Source organism: Setaria italica, chromosome III, assembly GCF_000263155.2.
Source record: "Setaria italica strain Yugu1 chromosome III, Setaria_italica_v2.0, whole genome shotgun sequence".
Classification (NCBI taxonomy): domain Eukaryota; kingdom Viridiplantae; phylum Streptophyta; class Magnoliopsida; order Poales; family Poaceae; genus Setaria; species Setaria italica.
In genome coordinates this window covers 8,584,858-8,607,787 of record NC_028452.1, presented here as the reverse complement: position 1 = coordinate 8,607,787, position 22,930 = coordinate 8,584,858, and the positions used below count along the sequence as shown (strand labels likewise).

Below are 22,930 nucleotides of genomic sequence, written 5' to 3'. Positions count from 1 at the left end.
GCCACAATCACGGACATCACGAAGCGCAATGTTATATATTGCTTCCAGAACGGCCTCCACGACCGTCGAATGTTCAAGACTTCGGTATAAGATGCCCTGCTGATATCAAATCTCTCAAGATCATGGTACGAGTACGGGCAGATGAAGAAGATAGGGAGATTGAAAGGTTCGAGTCCAATCACAACAAGGACCAGAACAACAATAATCAGAACAATGGCCAACACAATGACAAGACCCGCAACGATCATCCTAACAATGATAACCGAAATAATTACTCGGGAGGTCACAACCGCAAGCGAAAGCTAGAATATTGTCACGGCAATGTCATAGTCTTCCAATAAAAGTGGCGGCATCAATCAAGATAGGACCTCGTTCAACGAGCTCCTGAAAAAACAATGCACATGGCACCCGTACCACAAGCACTGTGTGACAGATTGTTTCAATCTACGCCGAGTCATGAAAGACCAGTCAGGAACCATCTGGCACTAAAGACAAGGGCAAGACCAAGGAAAACGAAGATGATGGTGACAATGGCAAATTGCAGAACCCATCCAGCACCATCAACGCCATCTTTGGCAGCACACCGGGTACTACTACTAAGCGGTCTCAGAAGCTCGCCCTTCGAGAGATTATGTCCATTGAACCTGCGACACCAACGTTCCTCAAATGGTCTGAGGTGCCAATACCTTCTCCAGGAAGAACCAATGGATTAGTTTCTTAGACCCAGGACAGTATCCCCTCATCCTGGATCCAGCTGTCACTGGCTCCAGACTCATCAAAGTACTCATTGATGCTGGTAGCGGTCTTAACGTAATATTCGCCAAGACACTGGAAAAGATGGGCCTCGACATCACCAATATGCTCACCCCAACAAACTCTCTATTCTATGGGATCGTCCCCGGCAACGCAGCTGTACCCCTTGGACAGGTGGTTTTGCCAATAACCTTTTGGGATCAAAGAACACTATCGGACAGAATACATCTGGTTCGAGGTAGCGGATTTCAAAATATCGTACCACGCTATTCTTGGAAGACCAGCATTAGCCAAATTCATGGCCATCCCGCACTACGTGTACTTATTACTCAAGATGTTGGGACCCAAGGGAGTACTCTCTCTACGAAGAGACTTGAAGAGGTCATATGACTGCGACACAGAAACCGTTGAGCTAGCAGCAACTATCCAAGTACCAAACTCAATGATACAAGTCTTCACTGCATCCAAGAAATTGTCCCCATCAGAACTTGAGATCCTAGAAAAGAAGTCGGGAGTAACCAAGGTCAAGCCGGCAAGCGAAGTAGACGTCAAAGCCATTAACCTTGAGACTGGTAATAGCTCCAAGACAACCCTGATTGGTACAGGGCTGGAGCGCTCGTCGGCTTCTTTCGGTCCAACCGAGACATCTTCGCGTGGAAACCAGCACACATGCCGGGGGTGCCTAGGGAGTTAATCGAGCACTCACTAAACGTGAATCTAAGGGGGTGTTTGGGAGCACTCCACTCCACAAAAAATTGCTTCACTCCACCAACTCCGAAAATTTCGTAGCCAAACACGTCTAGCTCCAGCAACTCCGGCTCCAGGAGAAAAAGGTGGAGCAGGGGGTAGATCCACGTTTTTTTGGAGTACCTCAAGAGGTGCTTCAAAAACCCCCTGTACAGACCTCCTCGTGGAGTTGGTGGGTATTTACCCACCATTGCCACTCGTTACACAGTCCGGTTCGCGAAACATAAAACTCCCATCGCCCGTTCCACCCGCCCGCCGCACCACCCGCCCGACGCCCGACGCGCCACCCGGGGCGAGCTCCCCCGCGGCGGCGCGACCGGGGCGTAGGCCGGGCCATGTCCATCTTCTGGTAGGTGCCGCAGTACGTAGAAGAGAAGAGAAGAGGAGAGGAGAGGAGAGAGAGGAAGAAGAGAGGAGAAAATAGAAGAGTATGACATGTGGGTCCGTTAACAAAGGGTAAAATAGACCATTCACCATGAGTGCTCACGTTTTTGGAGCTGGAGCACTGCCATCAGCCAAACACGTGCAAGAGCTCTATGTTTTTTTGGAGATGGTGGAGTGAAGCTAGGAAAGTGTGGAGCTAATGGAGTGGAGCTGATTTTTCTGGAGTGGAGTGCTCCTAAATAGGCCCTAAAAGCTATAAAAAAGGCAACGCTTACGTGATTCGCTCAAGATAGAAGGTAAGCCATAAAGAAAGAACTGGCCAAACTACTCGCGATGATCTTCATAAAAAAAGTCTATTATCGAGAGTGGCTTACTAACCCCGTTTTGATACGAAAGAAAAATAACAATGATTGAAGAACGTGTATCGACTACACAGATCTCAACAAGCACTGACAAAGGATCCTTTCGGGCGTAGCACGTCACGCGAGACGGAGAGGAAGACGAAGCACGTCGGGCATCGCGAGCGCTCGGAAGAAGATAAACAGGAAGGTGCACGGATCCTGACCGTTGGATCAATATCCAATGGGCAATGGCCACGAGTGGTGATCGATAGAAAACAAGTTTTCAATCGATTGCTAACTAGACACACCCGAACCTTAAAGTTCATTTCCAGCCCTTTTCTCAAGTCTGAACCTTTAAATTCTTTTCCATGGAGTTGGTGTTGATCCAGTTTCTGAACCATGCCACGAGTAGCCATCCCTCTTCCTGAACATTTGGACAAGTACTGACAAACCTAGCCAGAATGACGCAGCGGCATGCCAGGTGTAACGGACCACGTCCGCGTGCTGCAAAATGTTCTTCCGGTGACACAAGATGCCAAGCTTGCAAGTCCCAACTTCTCGTCTAGGCGCAGACCTCACGGCGCCATGCACACCGCCACGTACGCGGCCACCGGTGACTTAGTGGTGCCCCGTCTTCGCACCCACCTCCACTGACCCTGCTACCTTCAAGGTTGAAGCCAAACCGCATTAACCCAGCCAACTGCTTCGTTCTGGAGCGCCAGACAAGGAGTTTTTGCTTTCCCATTTCGCATCACGTCGCAGCTCAGCGATCGATCCGGCTCCGCCTTCCGACCATGGTGAAGCTCGCCACGGCCAGGGAGGCGCGCCTGTACGGGCCGGCGCTGGCGGTGCGCCGGTGGGAGTACATCAACGCGGGGGTGTACGCGTTCGCCGCGCTGCTCCTGTCGGCGGGGCTCGCGGCGCTGTCCGCTGGCGGCGCGGCCAGGGCGGGGCTCGCCGTGGCCGCCGCGGCGCTGGCGGCAGTGGCCGCCGTGAACGCGCACGACCTCGCGGCGCACCTCGCCGGCGTCGACTGGCGCGTAGGGCTGGCGCGGTACGACGCCCAGCTCGGGCTCGTGGAGTTCCTCGTGCCGGCGCTGCACGCAGCGGGGTGCGCCCTCGCCGTCGCCGGCCTGGCGCTGCTGGTCTCCCAGGTACGCGCACGAGCTATTCTTTCCGTCATCATAGATCAGACACGGTGATTCCTCCTCTGTCACGTTGATCAATATCATTTGTTGAACACGCACAGGGCGAGGGGGCAGGGTACAGCTACGGGCGGGAGAAGCACGCGGCGAACATGCTGCTCGCGGCGGCGCTGCTGTGGCTGTTGGGCTCGGTGCTCAACTCGTGCCAGGTGTACGAGCGCGCCGACGGCCGGGCGCAGCTGCTGCAGTCGAGCGTGCAGATGCCCATGCTGCTGGGGAGCCTGCTGTTCCTGGTTGCCGCCGTCCTGAACCGCCGCCGCGTCTCCGGCAGCTGGCGCCATGAGCCAGCCATCCTAGTGGTAAGCCGCCTGATCTGACCGCCGCACCCACGAGCGGAGTGGGTACCATTACCGACGGCCGCGCGCGACTGACCGTGACCGGCTGATCTGGGCGTGCCGTGCGTTTTTGCGTTGGGATGCAGGGGCGGAGCTGGGCGTGGCTGTGCCTGCTGGGGAGCCTGCTGTGGCTGGCGGCGGCGCTGCTGAACGTGCTCAAGGTGTTCATGATGCACCAGAGCGACGCGCTGCGGCTGGAGAAGCTCCGTGGCGGCGCGCAGGAGCGGCTCAGCCGCGACCGTGAGGGCCGCGTGCCGCTCAACTGGGAGGAGGCCGCAAGGAGGAGGGCGCTCCCCACCGAGCTCCGCTGATCCTCGCGCCGTCACGCGCGCGCCCGCGCCACCGGTACCGCTCGTCGCCGAACCATTTGCGTCAGCCTAGCTAGCCGTAGTGGTACATCAGGGCCGTAACAACTTTTCCCGTGCTGTAAAAAAAAAGGTTGTGGAAAAAACGAGCCAAATAAATTGTTTGGGCCCGTCCGTGCTGGCATATGCAGTTTTGGGCCTTTTGCTTAATCTTTTGGCCCATCAAAGAAAACTTGAGGGAGGTTAACCGAAAAGGCAACAAACAAACAAACAAAATCACATGCAAGATAATCTATGGTTTGTTACCGTAAATGCCGATGACGCCGATCCATGCAACCGACGTCTGGAGCGCCGGCCGTCCGGCACGGCAGCGCACGTATACGCATGCTGCCGCTGCACCCTCGCCGGCGCTGGTGATCACGCTGCACTTCAGCCCGCGACCTCGATGGTGCGGAAAGGCAGGAAGAAGCGCCAAGGGCATTCCTCTCCTCTGGAATGCCTTCCCAAGTCGGAGTGCTGCCGCATAGGTGAGCCTCTTGCCCGCGCCGCCAGCCATCCTCCTCCCAAGTCCCAACCAAGCTGGAAGGGGCATGTGAATCTGATCTACGGCTGACTACACTTATATCTGAATGGGCGATTGCCTGATAAGTTTGCTTGACTTCTGTGTTCGCAGTTGACGAGCTGGGGAACCATGGTCTGATCTTACTGCTGTTCGAGACGCCCTCTGGCTTTGCTGTTTTCAGATGTGATGGCGTCCAACTGTTTCCTACCAAACGCCATGGAGGTACTTGCTCATCCTTCCGTCCTTCTACAGATGTCGTCCTTGCTTGCCCGGTTGATCGATCTTTGCCTTGTCATTAACATAATTTTTCTGGATTCCCCTGTAGAACATCTGGGCGAAACTTTATCAAGGATTATATGTTGGATATATAAGCACTTTTAGTTTTAATTTAATCCAGAAATAAATCATGAATACGATGAACAGACAGCAGATTAAACTAGACATGTCTACGCAAGATCTAGACAAGTCTATCATTGCAAATAGAATCACACATTCTACCATACTATCCAGTGCTATCAGACTGCAACAGATCATAATAGCTAGTATGGAAGACATAATTTGAGTTAAGAGATCGTACGTTTCTTTCTTGATGAAGACCGGCTCCTGGACGACTACTGGGTACAGCAGCCGACGACGATCAGCAGCCTGACGTTGTTTGCAACGGCGAGTGAGGCCCGAGCGACGAAGAGGTAGACGAGTCGTGGTGAAGGAGTCGACGAAGAACTTGACGAAGCGGAGGAAACGATCGAGCAGTCGCACAGAGCGCTTCCCAAAAACCTTATTCGCCCTCTCCCGGTGCAGGATCGCTGAAGACGACGGTTCCGGAGACCTGCTCTCCCAATCGCCGGTGCACGCCGACAATCGGGATGGAGTAGACTACGGTGGCGGCGCAGCAGCGAGAGGAGGCAAAAACCCTAGCTCGAATAGTTCTATTTTTGGTAGAGGCCGGTAGGTCGCATATATAGGAGAGCCCACGATTCTCACGTCGCAATCGTGATCTAAACCGGTTAGGATTCCATATATCTCGCTGACTTAAAGACCAAGTAACCAAAAAAATAAAACGGTAAAAGGAAGCTGCGCCCCCGCAAGGCGAGGGGCCGGATTTCGGCGGACCATTCATGCAGGTGCCGCGCGACTGCGCCCTTCGCCCCGTCGAGGCGTGGCGAGCGAGCGCGCGCGTGTGGAGCTCTTCTTTCCTCCCCACACACATAGCTTGGAGGAGTGGAGACAACTTCCATATTTAAGTTGGTCATCCCTCCCCTCCACTAGCAATGTGGGACTAAAGACTTGCACCACTCCACCTCTTGCCCACATGAGCCTTTGAGATTTATTTGAAATTCTGAAGTTCCTTACGAGCTAGGCCCATTATTTCAACATTATATGGCAACAGACGTCACAGTACACCTTTCTTTCCTTCATATCCGTGCCGTTGTTGCTTGTGCCCAATTAAACAGAAGTGTGATTTGCATCCTTATTATTGCCATTTTGTTCCTTTTGTGTGTATTCTTTTGGATTGAGGGGAGGTATAAGAATACAAAGTGGTTGACCAAAGACTAGTTTGGTAATACTTTAAGAGACTTCAAACTCTTTACCATGATTCTGTTTGCAAAGCATGTAGAGTGTGATGCTGTTGCAGTCATGTTCGAAAACAATTTTCATGAAAGGTCATCATGTGAGCAGATTTATAGATAATCATTTGGCCTAGGTAAGCTCTAGGCCTATACGGTCCTACTACCAAAAAGGACCACTATGGTCCAGATCAAGTTGTGCCTACCCAACTTGCTTGGGACTGAAAGGCTATGTTGTTATTGTTGTATGGCCTAGATCAAGTTGTGCACTTGGCTGAAGCGAGATCTCTCCCTTTGGCATGAGAACTGCCTACCTAGCATACCATATCTCAACGGATTGGTGTAATTTTTCTACCGTATGTTTAGAACATGAACTTATTTTAATTACAATGCGAGAAAATGAGAACTTAAACAAGACTATATCTTAGGCATACCTACTGAACTGACCCCTACTCATGATTTAGAGACATTGCATAATGTTGAGTAATTGTTTTTACATTAACAATATGCTCATCCGTTATCCTGATCAGGTCATTTCGCTGAAAGAATTCAAGACTTCAAACAAGGCCAACGTATTTAATCATACTGGTGTCAACAAGGAACTTGCTGAAATGATCCACAACTGGCACATCCCTGGTCAACTGCTAGCTGTTGGAAAGCCTGAGCACAAAACAATCATTGAATCAAAGTTGGTCAGTATCAATGAGCTCCCTTCTTTGCTTATCGGTGAATGATTTGAGCAATAATTTTGCTACTCCTTTTTTGCAGAAAATACCCTGCCTGTATAATGATGCTGTATTGGAAATCATGTGGGGCATAAAAAATCTCATGAAGAGTTTAGTGCCTCGTACGTGAAGATTCTGAGCTGAGCAAGGAAGACCGCCTTCACATGAGTTACGGGATGAAAACCATCCTGAATCGTCATGGCTTTGATGTCACACCAGAGATGGTGCGACCACCTTCTGCTTTCCCTTAACATGAATACTTCGTGCATTATTGCTCCCTGTCATCTACTGTTATGTTTTTCAATATTTTTGCACTTTGAGCCCTTAATTGCCACTGATCAAAGTTTTTTACGCAATATTCTTGTAGATAATTTTTTTGGTTTTACATTTTTCTGTTAAAGTGGTAATGCAACACTCTTTGTACCCAGGTTAATGAAATATTATCGAATATGCATGTATCTTGTATGATTGTGAGTTATGTGAGACCAAGCATTCCGAATTCTTGACTAGTTGCGGTGAGTGCCAAGAGAGATCTGACATAGAATTTGAGGGATCTGACATAGAATTTGAGGGATGGAGTCTGATGAAACTTGCAACAGCTTCCAAGATTTTATGTATTCATGAGGATGACATAGCAAATGATGATCCGGAACTGGTAAACCATAATATTTTTGTCAATTTGTTAATTCTCAGGTTCTTTGCTGCACATTTAATGGAAACCAAGTAATGGGCCGATGCTTGTTTATTTCAGAACTTCTCAGAAGATGAGCTATTGAAGCTGAAGAATGATGGGTCCGAATATGATGGTATACTTCTGAAGCGAACCTGCGTGTCAGTCTACAGAGAGATGGTTTCTGCCCGTGAAGTTATGGCTGATGCGAAAATAAATTTGAAATTATTGATCACGAAGGCTAAGGAACCATATAAAGTTAATCCTGAGAGTTCTAAAGCTGCTGTGAAGCAAGAAATGACTGAGAGTTCCAAAGCTGCCGTGAAGCAAGAAATGCCTGAGTTCTAAAGCTGCCGTGAAGCAAGAAATGCCTGAGAATTCTGAAGCTGCCGTGAAGCAAGACCATCACTGGTCTGAGTAACGGGCATTTGATGCAGAAGTCAGTTGCTTCCTACCTTACAATGAGATGCAGCCATGCAGGAGGGATTAAGGCGTGCGAATGTTTCAAGCCTTAGTTAACATGTCGAGTGAAAAAATCTACTTGATTGTAGGTCCTGTTCTCTATAGTTCTGATTCAAACTGAAATGGTTCAATGGGTAATATATGCATGGTTTAATTACTCGTTAGTTCTATTAGTTGGTGACTTCGGCCACGAACACCATATGGAGTATTGGTTAAGCTAAAGGTGCAGCAGTATGCGATTTCTTCAAACATTGATGTAAGATAAAGGTGCGGCTGTTACGTTGTGTTCAGCTTCAGCTTCGAGCCTTCAAAACATCGTGCAAGAAGCGACCCGGGCAGGCCGAGTCATATGGGCCGGCCCATTTTAAATTACATTTCCTTTCTCAGATATTTCACCCCCCCTTATCCGCACTGCACAGCAAATCAATCGTCTTCCTTTTCCAGTTCCCCTTCCAAAGCACACTGCAATGGCCGCGCAAGCCATCTCCCTCTCGCTCCCCACGCCGCCAACCCACCACCACCACGCCCCACCACACCATGCGAGACCTCCGCCTCCGCCGCTCCAGCACGCCCGCGCTCCGCCCCCTCACCTCCACAAAGCCAGCTCCCTCTCCGAGGCGCTGCGAGGCGTGGATTCCTTCCGCGACGGGCGGCTCCTGGTCTCCCTTCTGCGACAGTGCGCCGAGCTCCTCCACGGCGACCAGGACGCCGAATGCGTCTCCGTGGTCCGGCGGCTCGCGCCGCAACTGCACTCGCTGGCCGTCCGTGCGGACCGAGCGCGGGACCCGCACGTCGCTTGCGCGCTCGTCGATCTCCTCGCGCGGCTTGGTCGGGGGGCGTCGAGCCGCCGGCTGCTCGAGGAGGCGTCGGATGCGGAGGACGGAAAGGACGCGGTGCTGTGGAACAAGCACGTCGCCATGCTGGCCGAGGCGGAGGAGTGGGGCGAGGCGATCGACGTGTTCGGGGAGATGCAGGCGCGCGGGGTGCCCGCCGACGGGTACGCGTGCGCGCGGGTGCTCCACGCGTGCGGCCGCGCGGGGGCGCTGCGCCAGGGGAGGGCCGTGCACGCGCACGCCGTCAAGGCGGGGCACGTCGACGCACACACGCTCGTGCCCGGGTTCCTCGCCGGCATGTACGCCGAGAACGTGGACGTGGCCGCGGCCACGCGGGTGCTCGAGACGACGGAGGCCGCGGCGGTCGCGTGGAACGCGGTGCTCGCGTGCTGCGCGCGGCTCGGGCTCGTCGACGACGCGCTGGAGCTCGCGGAGCGCATGGCTAGATCGGGGCCAGAGCCCAGCTTGGCGACATGGAACACCGTGCTGTCCGGCTGCTCGCGGCACGGGCGGGACCGGGAAGCATTTGGCGTTGTCCGGAGCATCCTGGAGCAAGGGCTGCTGCCGGACTCCAGCACTATGTCGAGCCTTCTCAAGTCTGTGGCCAACTTGGGGCAGCTTGCACACGGCATGGAAGCCCATTGCTTCTTTCTGAGGCACCAGCTCGAGGCGGACGTGTACACTGGGACGGCTTTTGTTGACATGTACGCCAAGTGTGGCCGCCTTGATTACGCCAAGAAGGTGTTCGATGCGCTGGAGCTTAGAAACATGACCACATGGAACTCGCTGGTTGCAGGCTACGCAAACGCCGGTCAGTTTGACAATTCGCTGAAGCTTGTGGAAGAGATGAAGATGAATAGGCTTGATCCAGATATAACCACTTGGAACAGCCTGATCACCGGTTACTCAATGAACGGGCTGAGTTCGCAGGCTGTGCTGCTGCTCCGGCAGGTCAAGGCAATCGGTTTGACTCCCAATGTGGTTTCTTGGACTTCACTGATCTCGGGGAGCTGCAATAATGGGGACTATGAAGATTCGTTCTACTTCTTCAATGAGATGCAGAAGGACGATGTCCAGCCCAGTTTAGTTACCATGTCGGTCTTGCTGCGGGCTTGTGCAGGACTTGCTCTGCTAAAGAAAGGCAAGGAGCTGCACAGTTTTGCACTGAGAAGAGCCTATGATTATGATATGGTTGTTAGAACAGCACTAATTGACATGTACTCAAAGGCAGGAAGCTTAACAAGTGCAAAGCGGATATTTGAAAGGATTCAGAAGAATAATTTGGTGTCTTGCAATGCGATGTTGACTGGGCTGGCGGTCCATGGGCATGGCCGTGAGGCAATAGAGCTGTTCCACGACATGTGTAATTCGGGATTGAAGCCAGACAGTATAACCTTCACTGCACTGCTTACTGCTTGCAGATCAATGGAGTTGATTACTGAAGGGTGGGAGTATTTTGATAGCATGGAAAGCAGATATGGTGTGACACCTACAGTCGAGAACTATGCCTGCATGGTCGACCTGTTGTCAAGGTGCGGTTACCTGGATGAAGCAATGGACTTCATTAAGAAGTCACCATTCAAGTCAGCAGCAAGCTTATGGGGAGCCCTTCTAACAGGTTGCACAGTACATGGAAATCTTGCTCTTGCTGAAGTGGCTGCAAGAAAATTGTTCAAACTAGAGCCATACAATTCAGCCAACTACTTGCAGATGGTGAGCTTGTATGAACAAGAACAGATGTTTGATGAAGCTGAGAGCCTCAAGTATGTAATGAAAGCAAGATCACTGAATACTCGGCCTGGATGGAGCTGGATACAGATTGAACAAAGTATCCATGTATTTGAAGTTGAGGGGAAGCCACATCCAGATACTGCAGAGATATATGAAGAGCTGATTCGTTTGGTTTTTCAGATCAGAAAGGCAGGATATGTGCCAGACACCAGCTGCATAGTATATAACGTACCAGAAGAAGAAAAGGAGAAGCTACTGCTTAGCCATACTGAGAAGCTAGCTATCACTTATGGGTTAATCCATTCAGATACAAGCCAGGCACCCATCAGGGTGATCAAGAACACCAGGATGTGCAATGACTGCCACGAGGTGGCCAAGCATATCTCTGCTATATGTGACCGGGAGATTATTCTTCGAGATGCCGATAGGTTTCATCATTTTACGGGTGGAAAATGCTCTTGCAATGACTGCTGGTGAATATTGAATGGCATGTCATGTAAAACGGTGGATATCCCCTGTTAATAGCAGTTTTAAGAAGTAATTCCATTCAATCAGGCCTGACGGCTGAATTGCAGGAGAGCTTTCCAAGAAACAAAGGACTGAGAGTCCCTGTGAACAAGGTAATGGACTGATGGATATGTCACGGGTCATTGTTTCTGTTACATATTCCAGTTAATCAGCAAGCATTTCTACCAAACAAAAAAGAGCAATGCTGACATCTTTATTGCTATTTGTCAGGAAAATTTATATGCCTAAGCGGCGGAACTGAGAGTAACAACATTCACTTGGGAGAAGCTGATCTAAGTTGTACAGAAACCTGTCTCAGATGTACTAGCTAGCTCTGTACATGGCGATGGTTGCACATCAAGTGCACCACCACTGACATCTCGGCATTTCCATGGCCCGATAGATGCACTGCCATAGAGCTTTACATTTGAGAGGCATATGCGACTGAAAACTGAGTTCCTGATGCCCCTTATCAGCCCAGCTTGCCGTATGTTCTGACCCCAAACATTCTTAATCGTCACACTGTGGACAACAGGAAGCACATTCGGGTTGTAGGATGTATCAGGGTGGCCACCAACGTCACCAGCAATCCTCAAACCGTATCGAGCTCCATTCAGGGTCACTTCAGAGACGGTGATGTTCCGGATGAATCCTCCCCTTCCTGAGTTGGTCTTGATATGGATCCCAACGCCCATGCTGAACAAATTCAGGTGCTCAACAAGGACGTTCTCCACGCCCCCAGAGGTTTCGCTTCCAACTGCAAAGCCAGCGAAGGGGCCGGACCCTGTTATCCTCCGGATGGTGATGCCAGAGCTTGGACGACCAAAAGCAATGCCATACTCATCCCAGCCACTCTTGATGGAAATCAAGTCATCTCCTGCAGAAATATAGGAGTCCTCGATGCAGACATTGTTGCATGAATCTGCAGTATAAGATGCACATGTAACTTCATTGTTATGCACACGCAAATTTTGCTCAGATTTACGAAGAAGAGTGAAACATCCATTACCTAGATCGATTCCATCAGTGTTTGGGGAGTCGTGCGGTGCCAACACAGTCACGTTTGCTATTACTACATTGCTGCATATGGACACATGTACAAGTGAAAAATTCATGCTCTGTTGCATATGCATAAAGTAACGCTCGTTTAGTCGTTTAGAAGGATCGCGGTTCATAACCCTTTTTCGCTGTCTGACAGAAAGGGTAGCAAACATTGGACTCAGCGTCAATATTCAGTTTATCAGATAACTATGAGTTGTGTATCGATTCTCATGCTATTTTTTGCTCAATGATTGTTCCTGAAACTACATTGCAACCTCGTAACAAGGCCCGGAACCTGTCCAGGTGCAAGCTGGAGTTCTGACGAACAGGCGAATTAAGCAAACCAATTGGACTGAAAAAATGTGGCTCCCTCTCTGTAACAGCACTACAACAGGCGAATCCTTTGGTGCTCACCTGCAGTAAACCGGGTGGATGTTCCAGAACGGCGAATCCTGGAAGACGACATTGGAGACGATCACATCGGTGGAGTACATGAGCTCCAGCAGGTGCGGCCTTGTGAAGGGCAGCGTGCGCTTCTTCCACATATCCCACCACACGCTGCCTTGCCCATCAATGGTGCCATTCTCACCTGCTCCAAAAATGCTGAACTTTTAGTATGAATCATCCTTGTATTGAGCTGCGTAGAGCTAGCCATAGAGACAGTTATCCACATTTCATGACCAGAAGGTGAAAGAGTCGCAGTCTGCGCAGAACAAGAACCTGTGATGAAGACGTCTTGGAGGCCATTGCCGTGGATTAAGCTCATGTATCTCCCACCAGGCAGCTCGCGCCCTCTTCCGTACGACGGCAACGGGTCGACCAGCGGCCAGCTAGACGTGTCCTGCTCCAAGGATGCGCAAGCTTAGCTCTCGCGTGCCTCAGCATAGCATGGCGACCCAGGGACGAGAAGGATGGAGGAAGTCAGCGGCCATGGACAGCCAGAGCTCGAGAGGTGAAGAAGGCCTACGGCCCTACCTGGGTGGCGCGGATGACGGCTCCGCGGGCGAGGAAGAGCGTCATGTGCGAGGTGAGGTTGAAAGGCCCCGTGAGCCACACCCCGGGCGGCACGTACAGCAGCGTGCCGCCCCGCGCGCCGCGGCGGCTTTCGATGCGCGCCACAGCGCGCGCGAACGCCGCCGTATTGAGCGTCTGCCCGTCCCCGCGGCCGCCGAAGCTCGCCACGGACATCCACGCCCCGCGCCGCCGCGGGGCCGGCGCGATCCCCGAGCACGTCTCCTGCGCCCCGGCCGGCGACAGCAGCAGGAGCAGCATCAGCACCACCGCCGCCGCGAGCAGGCTCCGCGGTGGCGTCGGCATCGTTTCTGGCGCGGCGCGCTCGCGCGCAGCACCAGCGTGTTAACTGCAGCGCAGTGAAGTGGAGTAAAGTGAGGTGAGGTGACAAGCAGGAGAGTACAAGGCGCAAAAGCTGCGGCGTCCCGTCTTGTAGGTGGATGGATGCGCGGCGTCGGTGTGGCGGCGCTAAATGCAGCTGTTGTTTTGCGTGCGAGCGACAAGCTCAAGCCTCCATGGATTTGGTTTGGTTGGTCGCTTGCCGTTTGGCTTTGCGCAGTTTGTGCTTCAGGGTGGCGGCACGGCAGCGTCGGCAGGAAGAGGAGGGTCATTGTGAGCTGGCATAGGCCCCATTGCTCCTGTGTCCTGTAGAAGAATTCAGAAACCAGTCGTCAGTACTCGCTACTCAGTACCCACTAGGCAGTCCACATGGTAACATGGATGCAGTCCAGGAAAGAAAAGCTCGTATGACAAATTACTAGAGGTAAAGAAAACGCTAGATCCTCTCAAAAAAAACGCTAGATGGGTAAAATGGAATGATTTAACATTTTCCTGGAGCTTTTTTTAAAACACAAACCTTTTTTCAGTAGATGATCTCTGTGATTTGATTAGGCAACATGCATGAATTACTACCTTTTTCTTTGTAAGTGCAGTGATCGTACTAACACATAAATACGGGTGGTATGAGTGTATGACGGTACATGTGGTCCAAAACCCAAATAGGAATCTTGTTCCAATCCGCTGCTGTCATTATTCAACGCCATTACTGAAACCAAATCTGCCGTGCAGCTGCCTGTCCGGACGCTCAAACGGTTGCTCAGCAAAGCAAAGCGAATTGGGAAACACCTCCTAAACTTTAGGACACGTCACATGATACTCAAATATAATCTAATTACAAAACTAATTGCACAGATGGAGTCTAATTCGCGAGACGAATCTATTAAGTCTAATTAGTCCATGATTTGACAATGTGGTGCTACAGTAACCAGTTGCTAATGATGGATTAATTAGGCTTAATAGATTCATCTCGCGAATTAGTATAGGGGTTCTGCAGTTAGTTTTATAATTAGCTCATGTTTAGTCCTTCTAATTAGCGTCCAAACATCCGATGTGACACTCCTAAAGTTTAGTACCTCGTATCCAAACACCCCCACTCACTCGCTACTCGCACCATGTGCCCGAGAACAATTACGCCTATATCTTGGCGTCGAATTTAATCTCTGGAAGCTATGGCAACCAGCACGGCAAGCTTCTGTTTCGACGACAAGGATTGGTTCCCACACTGATCGGACTATCACGATCAGAAGCTCTGCACAGACCCATCCATTTCGTACCAAATTGACTCGCCATTGCCACTGCCCCATCAACCTTGAAAACTTTCCCAATGCCTAGCAGAGGCCACAGGGCCAGAACGACGATCTGATCTTGCCAGGCTGTGTTGAACCAGCAGCTCTGTCAAAAGCCCTAGTACGTAGGGCCACGCACATCTGTGACCCGTAGTCCATGGAAATAGGTTAAGGTGTCGAGACTAAAATTCATGTTACATCGAATATTTGGAGGCTAATTAGGAGAACTAAATATAAATTAATTATAAAACTAATTACACAGATGAAGGCTAATTTACGAGACGAATCTATTAAGCCTAATTAATTCATCATTAGCACATGTTTACTGTAGCATCACATTGTCAAATCATGGACTAATTAGGCTTAATAGATTCGTCTCGTAAATTAGTCTCCATCTATGCAATTGATTTTGTAATTAGCCTCTATTTAATATTCCTAATTAGTATCTAAACAGAAATTTTAAAAGGGAACTAAGGGGGTGTTTGGATCCTGGAGCTAAAGTTTAGTTCGTGTTACATCGGATATTCGGATGTAATTAGGAGGACTAAACATGAGCTAATTACAAAAATAATTGCAGAACCCCTAAGCTAAATCGTGAGACGAATATATTAAGCCTAATTAATCCATCAATAGTGAATGTTTACTGTAGCATCATATTGTCAAATTATGGACTAAGGCTTAATAAATTTGTCTTGCGATTTAGCCTAGGGATTGTGAAATTGATTTTGTAATTAGCCTATGTTTAATACTCCTAATTAGTGTCCAAATATTTGATGTGACAAGACTAAAGTTTAACCCGGAGATCCAAACACCCCTAAACAAACAAACAAACAAACAAACACCTCCTAAATCATGTGCCCCCTATTACTCCCAGCGCTGCAAGCCTGCAGCATCATCACCATACCAGATCTTGGCTGCAAAGCCCCTGTTGCTGCACATGCCCCGCGCGATGCGAGGCTTTTCTGCAGCGAGCACCCAACACCATGCCAGTGTCCTTGTGCCTGTGCAGGGATTGGTTTCGTAAAATGTACAACGACGCATGCAATGGAGTAATGACCTTGCAGCGGCGGGCAGGCCGCGTATTGTTTCCCCTGACAAGCGACCCATCTCCACAAGCACAAGCTGCCATGTACGCAACACCATAATAAAAGAGGCTTCAGACTTTCAGAGTAGGATGCTTTGCTGCCCTCCCACTCCTTTCGGGTCTTGCTCTGCAGATCACCAAGATGGGCTAGGTGATATAGGGCAGTCACTAGCTGCGAAAACCTCAGTCCAGTAGCAATCAGCTTAAGAAGACACCCGGGACCAGGCTGGGAGTTCCCTTCCTAACAGTCATTCATTCATACAACAGCAGCTACTACAGAAATGCAGTGTAGGCTGAACCAATGACAAACATATGTGTAAATAGCACTGCAACCTGTAAGGCTGTAACCCACCGGAGGACCAAAATTAGGGGGGGATATATAGACAAGCAACGAACATGAACCAACTCTAAGTACCAGCCGCGCCGCTATATGGGGGACCACCATGGATGGGGCCAGGAAAATCCAGCGCAAGGTAAAAGGACCGACGACATGTATAACCAACAACAAATAGAATCAACTCTTGTCGCCTGAAGGCGAGGGAGATCCGCCACCCGGCTTGTCGTGCTGGAATTTCACCACTATGCACGTGATGTTATCGCCGCTACCGCGGGAGAATGCAGTTTCTGTCAGCTTCCGGGCTGCTGCCTCAGGTTCCTCCTCCATCTTCACAAGTGCAACGGCATCCTGTGTGAAAAAGGATGAGACTGTGAGTCATGCATCCCCGATGGGATCTTGTGCACCATTAGCAGAAGGCCCAATGAGGATAAACGCCAGGAAAAATCCTTCTACATGTAACTCCCCAAGTAATGGACATCAGACATTGAAAGCACTCGAGATACAATGCCAGTTGCAATTATAGCAATTTACTAATTACTAGATTACGCATTGCTATGCAGCACATTAGATACCTAAAAGTTTGTCTCAACATGGTTGTTTTTTCTCAAACAATGCAGGAGAGCTGCATGTCATTTCATTAAGAGAGAAGAAATACAAAGGGTAAGGCTATAACAATCCCTCCAAAACACACCCCACACACACCCAAGGAGTTTATATTTTACATTCGCACCACTCTACCACCACCACCAACGGCCAAAAAAAACCTAGCCACCTAAAGGTCCAAGGCCAGCGACCTGACAAGAAGGGATGCTAGACATGATTATGATCCAGCGAGGAAAAAAGACATGGCAGAAAAGGGAGGTGAAATAGAGGAGATGCTAGAAGTTCCATATATTCTATAATAGGTTGTTAACTAAAACATCATAATACTCTAGTTTTGCATAAATTCTTTGTTTTCCACATTTCTATGACTTCTCTTGTGTTAGCTAAGGCATATTAATGTTAAAACCTTCACTTATCAGGGCATCACACACAATTCCCAATAATATGTACTTTATAGTTTATAATGCTCAAATGTATGCGCTACAAATCCACCTAAGCTCCAAATGCCCAGGAAGAATGGTAAATAAAGGGGCATCTGCACCTCTAAAAAAGTCACAGATGTGGATAGCAAACTAACCTCATTTGGAACCACATCCCACAGCCCATCACTAGCTATAATCAGAAACTCCAATTCATCATCTATTTCTTGTTCCTGACAAAGAAAAGTTTGAGTGAACAGGTTAGGTATATAAAACCACAAGTCACATGTAAATCCATGAAAAATCAATGTTAGGTTAAGTGCCGATCAAGATACCTGAATCTCAGGTTCTGCAATAACAAATTGCTTTAGCAGACGGTTGCCAAATGCTCGCGACATCGCAAGTACACCACCTACCCTCCATGTTCCTGTAGAAGCCCATTGGCCACTATGAGCAACAAGATCATGGCAATAAACTTTGGCTAAAACATGAAATCATGTAAGTGTACTTCGTGTGTGCAGGGCTTACCAGCCCACATAACTATCCCACCAGCACTCTCAATTCGTTTCCTCTCATCACTTCTGTTCGGCTTGTGATCTTCAGATAACGCAATAGCTGCAAGGAGGAAAACAAGATATTTTACAAACAATGAAACAGAAAAAATTAAAATACATATGGATTATAGACATAACTCCATAAGACCTGCCAAAGCATCAAAGCAGACATCCCTCGGATACAAGGAAAAAGAGAACTAATGTTCCCACCTCAAATGAGTCTAATAAATCCATCTCACGCTGTGCAAAATAACTAGGTGCATGCATAGCGAGCAATTCATCTAGAAAGCTAACACTTGTACAACTTTCACAGGAATGAAAGATGGTCAGAACAATGAAGTTTAATTATTATCACAGCAGTACTCACTAAATTCATCCGCAACTTCTCACATGTCATTTTGATATCAATTGTAATGTTATATCAAAGGTTCTATACTATTTTTTTCAATATTCAAAGGTGATAAACTGAAAGAACATGCTCCTCACGGATTGTCCAGTTTTTACACAATAACTATCTCATAATACTATTTATAATCACCATCTATCAATCATCGTAAATACAGTCAATAGTCACTAACAATACTAAATATGACGTAATTCATGCCTTATAAATCTTTGGTATAGCGGTTTAAACATACTTCCAGACTGGCACAGAACCACAGACTGTATTCAAAATTAATCAATCAACAACATCATTCTCATCTATAGCTCATAATTTCCAAATAAACGTACCTTTGCCAGCCTTTGATATAACAGCCCTGGAGTCTCCAACATTTGCCACATAAAGATGGTCACCAACCAACACTGCTGTCGATGCAGTTGACCCGTCATCTCTATGAGAGTTCCTTTCAGCATCCAAGAACTCTGAATCGGTTCTTCTATATGTTTCACCTGCAAGTTGCCAGATGATGACTGGATTACTTGAAGGTCCATGGACAATTGAAAATGTTATGTGCAATACCAATATACCATACTTATAGCTAATTTTGTATCTGTCATGAACTCCGGATGTTTCATGAGGTTGTCAAACAAGTGCTCCTTCAAATATTCAGCAGCACGTGAACCGCCATGACCTGAGAGAACAGAAATGTTTCATATAGCTGCACTGAGAGACAACAGGAAGTCTATAAGAACAAATATCTGACCGTCAAAAATTCCGAAGAGACTTATTTGTTTATCATCAATTTTTGATGATTTTATATCATAGAAATCTTCCATGCTTGCCCTTTTTCCTCTAAAACTTGAATACCCACAATTCAGACTTCCATCAACACTGCAAACCAATCAAACAAACACATGGCTTATTGTTAAAATATGATTGACGAAAAGACTTTTGCACCATATTCTATGGCGAAATCACTTACAGGTTCCAATACAGGAAAAAAAAAACCTATCCAGTAACTATTAACAAATGGCTACCTACTCAAAAAGAAAGCAAACTATAAATGTCAATCGATCTAATTGATGTAGGGAAAAAAAATTCTACAGGCAATTTGAGTATGAGAAGTGTTTCATCTATTTCTTACATACAAATTAGGAAATTCACTTACTAAACAATAAGATCAGGATTTAGAGAATGAAATGTCTAATTAATACAGAATCTGAGAAGTATCATTGCATAAACAATAATAAGATCTAGCTTCTAATTTGTAATTTGAAACCATGCATGTAATATAAGATATTTATACATGTAGCATCGTATTCAATTGAATTAAGTATCATTGCATAAACAATAATAAGATCTAGTTTCTAATTCGTAATTTGATACCAATACCATGCATGTAATATAAGATATTTGTACGTGTAGCATTGTATTTAATTGAATTTGTTAGGTCAGAAACCCCTTGAGCATGTTGTACACCAAAGTTTGATAGAAATGATGACAATCAAGCTCATAGACAGTGTAGCAACATCTCCCAAGGATACAAAATAAATAAAATCCTGTAGTAGCATTATTTCTATTTTATCAAGCAGCTTACTAATGTTTCCATTTCATGACAGAGTGGTTGATAGAGCATTCTAGATCAATATGTGGTCTGACTTATGCAGCAAAAAGCAAGGTATCAAATTCATAATGTGGGCGGCCACAAGGATAATTTTAGTATGAAAGCTCAAAGTAGTTTGATATTTAATTTGGTCCATGGTGACATTATCATGGGGTACTAGTAATTCATGAAATCCAGCAAGCTACCACCAGCTAGCAGAACAATGTAGTCCATTATGCTTGTCAACAAAATTTTCTGTGTGCTGCTTTCTAATAGGGCATGTCTCTGGACCGCAATCAAGCTTACAATTCGTGAGCGATCCCAAAAGGTTTGTAAGCTTGAGGTAATGTTCCAGTGAAACTATGAGCAATTCTAAACATGGAGACCAAGGTGATACTTATGTTTATAAGGACCCACAGTGGATGCACCTTTTTTAGCGATGATCGCTGCCCTTCCATAAAAAAAAATTGAAACTATGAAAAATTTGGAAGCGGTGTATACTACAGTTACAGCTATTTGCTTAGCATGGCACCATATGAATACTGTCATGGTTGAATGTGATAGTGTACCACCTCCTAAGAACTGAAATTCAGCAAGGAAACCGCCAAGCTACCAAACTAAATACTATTCCATATAGAAGATGGCTCCAGAAAAAAGCTATGTGTAGAAAGTCCCTTCCGTTACTTTTTCAAACGCTAGAAGCGCCAACATTTAATCCATTTCGTGATTGGACTATTACATCTTGTTGGTATGCGAACTACGTGGCGGATCTAAATTAAATGAAGCACAGAGAGCGCCAATAGAACCAATCGTTCAAGACGTAAGCTACGATGAAGGGCATTGGGCAGCAAGTGTTACCTCTTCCATCCTCCACTCATGTAGCCAACCTCATCCACCCTCTCCCTCTCCTTCTGCCTTTCCCTCTCCTTGTCCCTCTTCTCCTTCTCCTCCCTCTCCTTATCCTGATCCTTCTCCTTGGGCGCCTCCACAGCTAGTACGGCAGAAGTTGCAGGTGCGGCCTCCTGCTTCCTCTCACCCTGTGCCATCGCGATGGACGAAACTTCATCCTCCTCGTCTGGCTGGGCCTCCAACTCTGTGACCCCTACAGCCACTGCTGGCTCAGGTGACGCCTCCATTTCGCCCCCCTCCACCTCCATCGCTTGTACCCCTGCTGCCGGCGCGGATGACACCTCAACATCGGCAGCCTGCATATCCGTCTCCGTGGACGAGGCCTCCTCTTCCTCTTCCACCTCGCTGGCTTCCTCTTCCTCCTCCCCTTCCGCCACGGCCTGAGCGGGCGGCACCCCTCCTGGCTCCACCATCATCTTCCCCCCGGCACGAAACCGGCGGTGCTTCAAGGGGTGCCGCACGCCGAGCCTCTTGTCGTGCGGCAGCCTCGCCGATGGCCTCGCGCTCACCGCCGCCGCCTCCGACGCTGCGGGCGAATCCCCCGATGCCTCGGACACCGCCGCCGATGCCGACGCTGTGTTCGCCGCGCTCTCCTGGTCCTTCACGGCGCCATCGTAAACCATCTAAATCGCCGCAGACACCCAAACCCTAGGAGGAGGAGCATCAGACACGGAGCTAAGATGCAGGGCCACTTCAAATTCGAACAGGAAACCGTGCACGGGGAGCTGGAGCAATGGGGAGGGAGCTCACCTGCGGGATCCGATCGGGAGGAGGCGGAGGCGATCGGATCGGGGAGGCGGCGGATCTGTGAGGCTCTGGATTTGAGTGCGAGGGGGAGGAAGGGGTGGGGCGGTGGGTGTGAGCTGGAGGCGGAGAGGGGGGGAGTGATCGGGCGAGTGTGCGCGTGAGGTGAGATCAGATGAAGCCCAGGCAAGGGAAGAAGAGGAGAGGAGCATGCTCTCGCCCTCCCTTCTTACTTAAATAATTTTATTTTGGGTTTTCTTTTATTATTTATTTGGTTTTTTTAATGTGCGTACGTGGCTCGGGAGGCGTGAACACCTGGGACTTGGGCGACCGGTCGTGTGTGGCTCTCATATCACTGACGTGCGGGGCCGACATTTCTGGGCCAGTGCAAGCGAGCGAGAAGGACGGTGGTTGGCTGGGAGTGTTAGGCGGGCATAGATGGGTCTCTATAAGTAAATTGCGGGCTGAAATTTATAGATGGGCCGTGTAGGTGCTACATTTCCTCTTTGGTTCAGCAAGTTCTTATTACAAGCGAGGGAGAAGGACGATGCTTGGTTAAGAGTGTCAGCGAGCATGGCAGGGGTTGTCGACGGGCTGCGCGGTGCCTACTGCTGGGTCTCTATGAGTAAAATGCGGGCCGAGATTTACGGATGATCCGCATAGGTGGTACATTTCCTCTTTGGTTCAGCAAGTTCTTGTTACAAATCGGAAACTTGTGTGAAATTAGTGTGGCACGTCACATGTTATATCTCATATAAATCTTTGTGTTGTGTCAAATTTGATACGTGTTTCATGCAGATCGAGGATGAACTGCCACTTCATATAAACTGCCACTTCATATATTCACGTTGCTTGTAAGTTCATTCACATTCATTATTTTACATATCAGTTGTGCGGTTTAACAAAGGCAATCATGATTCAAAAAGTTCCACTTAGAATAGTAAAACCCACCATGGTTCCTTAAATCTACTGATGGTGCCATCTGAATTCCTGAAATTGCATATTTAACTCCTTAATTATTTATGTTTCTACTCGAGCTCTATAAACGTCTAATCACTATATTCCTACATGCCCTACGTAGCATGACAACGTCGCTATTTTCATCCTCTCTTCTATCTTTATACATTTAAATGATGGGACAAATATGTCTAGTACCATAGCATCTAGTTGTGGCACTCTCTCTACTGCACAATAGTTGTCCATCCTGATAAAAGCTTCACGACAAGTTAGGCCCCGTTTGGTTCACCCTGCTTATTTTTAGCACCCATTACATCGAATGTTTAGATACTAATTAGGAGTATTAGTAATTAGTATTAAACGTAGATTATTTACAAAATCTATTACATAAGTGGAGGCTAAACGGCGAGACGAATCTATTAAACCTAATTAGTCCATGATTTGACAATGTGTTGCTACAGTATGGAAAACTATTGTGCAGTAGAGAGAGTGCCACACCTAGATGCTATCGGTACCTAGACATATTGTCCCAT

The 22,930-nt window shown here is 48.2% G+C and overlaps 4 protein-coding genes across 5 annotated transcripts; 2 read left to right on the top strand and 2 right to left on the bottom strand.

Annotated features, from left to right (window-relative positions):
- The first annotated feature begins 1,706 nt into the window (after window positions 1–1,706).
- On the top strand, window positions 1,707–4,303 carry LOC101778091. The gene is made up of 3 exons (XM_022825155.1): window positions 1,707–3,379; window positions 3,475–3,729; window positions 3,852–4,303. The coding sequence occupies exons 1-3, from the start codon at window positions 3,020–3,022 to the stop codon at window positions 4,074–4,076; spliced, it is 840 nt and encodes a 279-aa protein (XP_022680890.1). The 5' UTR covers window positions 1,707–3,019; the 3' UTR covers window positions 4,077–4,303.
- Window positions 4,304–8,480: 4,177 nt separating this feature from the next.
- LOC101778488 (pentatricopeptide repeat-containing protein At4g01030, mitochondrial) lies at window positions 8,481–11,600 on the top strand. The gene is made up of 2 exons (XM_012844935.2): window positions 8,481–11,241; window positions 11,360–11,600. The coding sequence occupies exon 1, from the start codon at window positions 8,525–8,527 to the stop codon at window positions 11,096–11,098; it is 2,574 nt and encodes an 857-aa protein (XP_012700389.1). The 5' UTR covers window positions 8,481–8,524; the 3' UTR covers window positions 11,099–11,241; window positions 11,360–11,600.
- On the bottom strand, window positions 11,312–13,763 carry LOC101778891 (probable polygalacturonase). The gene is made up of 5 exons (XM_004960999.3): window positions 13,145–13,763; window positions 12,890–13,010; window positions 12,584–12,758; window positions 12,138–12,208; window positions 11,312–12,050 (listed from the first exon to the last, which is right to left on the bottom strand). Exons 1-5 carry the CDS (start codon window positions 13,484–13,486, stop codon window positions 11,422–11,424), a joined length of 1,338 nt encoding a protein of 445 aa, XP_004961056.1. The 5' UTR covers window positions 13,487–13,763; the 3' UTR covers window positions 11,312–11,421.
- Window positions 13,764–16,092: 2,329 nt separating this feature from the next.
- Window positions 16,093–21,642, bottom strand: LOC101777674 (probable protein phosphatase 2C 52). Of its 2 annotated transcripts, XM_012844965.3 has the most exons (9): window positions 21,447–21,642; window positions 20,646–21,344; window positions 18,948–19,075; window positions 18,777–18,875; window positions 18,535–18,693; window positions 17,777–17,863; window positions 17,584–17,675; window positions 17,407–17,481; window positions 16,404–16,574 (listed from the first exon to the last, which is right to left on the bottom strand). In XM_012844965.3, the coding sequence occupies exons 2-9, from the start codon at window positions 21,317–21,319 to the stop codon at window positions 16,404–16,406; spliced, it is 1,485 nt and encodes a 494-aa protein (XP_012700419.1). In that variant the 5' UTR covers window positions 21,320–21,344; window positions 21,447–21,642. The 2 variants fall into 2 exon arrangements, with proteins under 2 accessions (XP_004961053.1, XP_012700419.1); XM_004960996.3 differs by lacking the exon at window positions 21,447–21,642 and having other exon boundaries at window positions 16,093–16,574; window positions 20,646–21,319.
- Window positions 21,643–22,930: the final 1,288 nt, after the last annotated feature.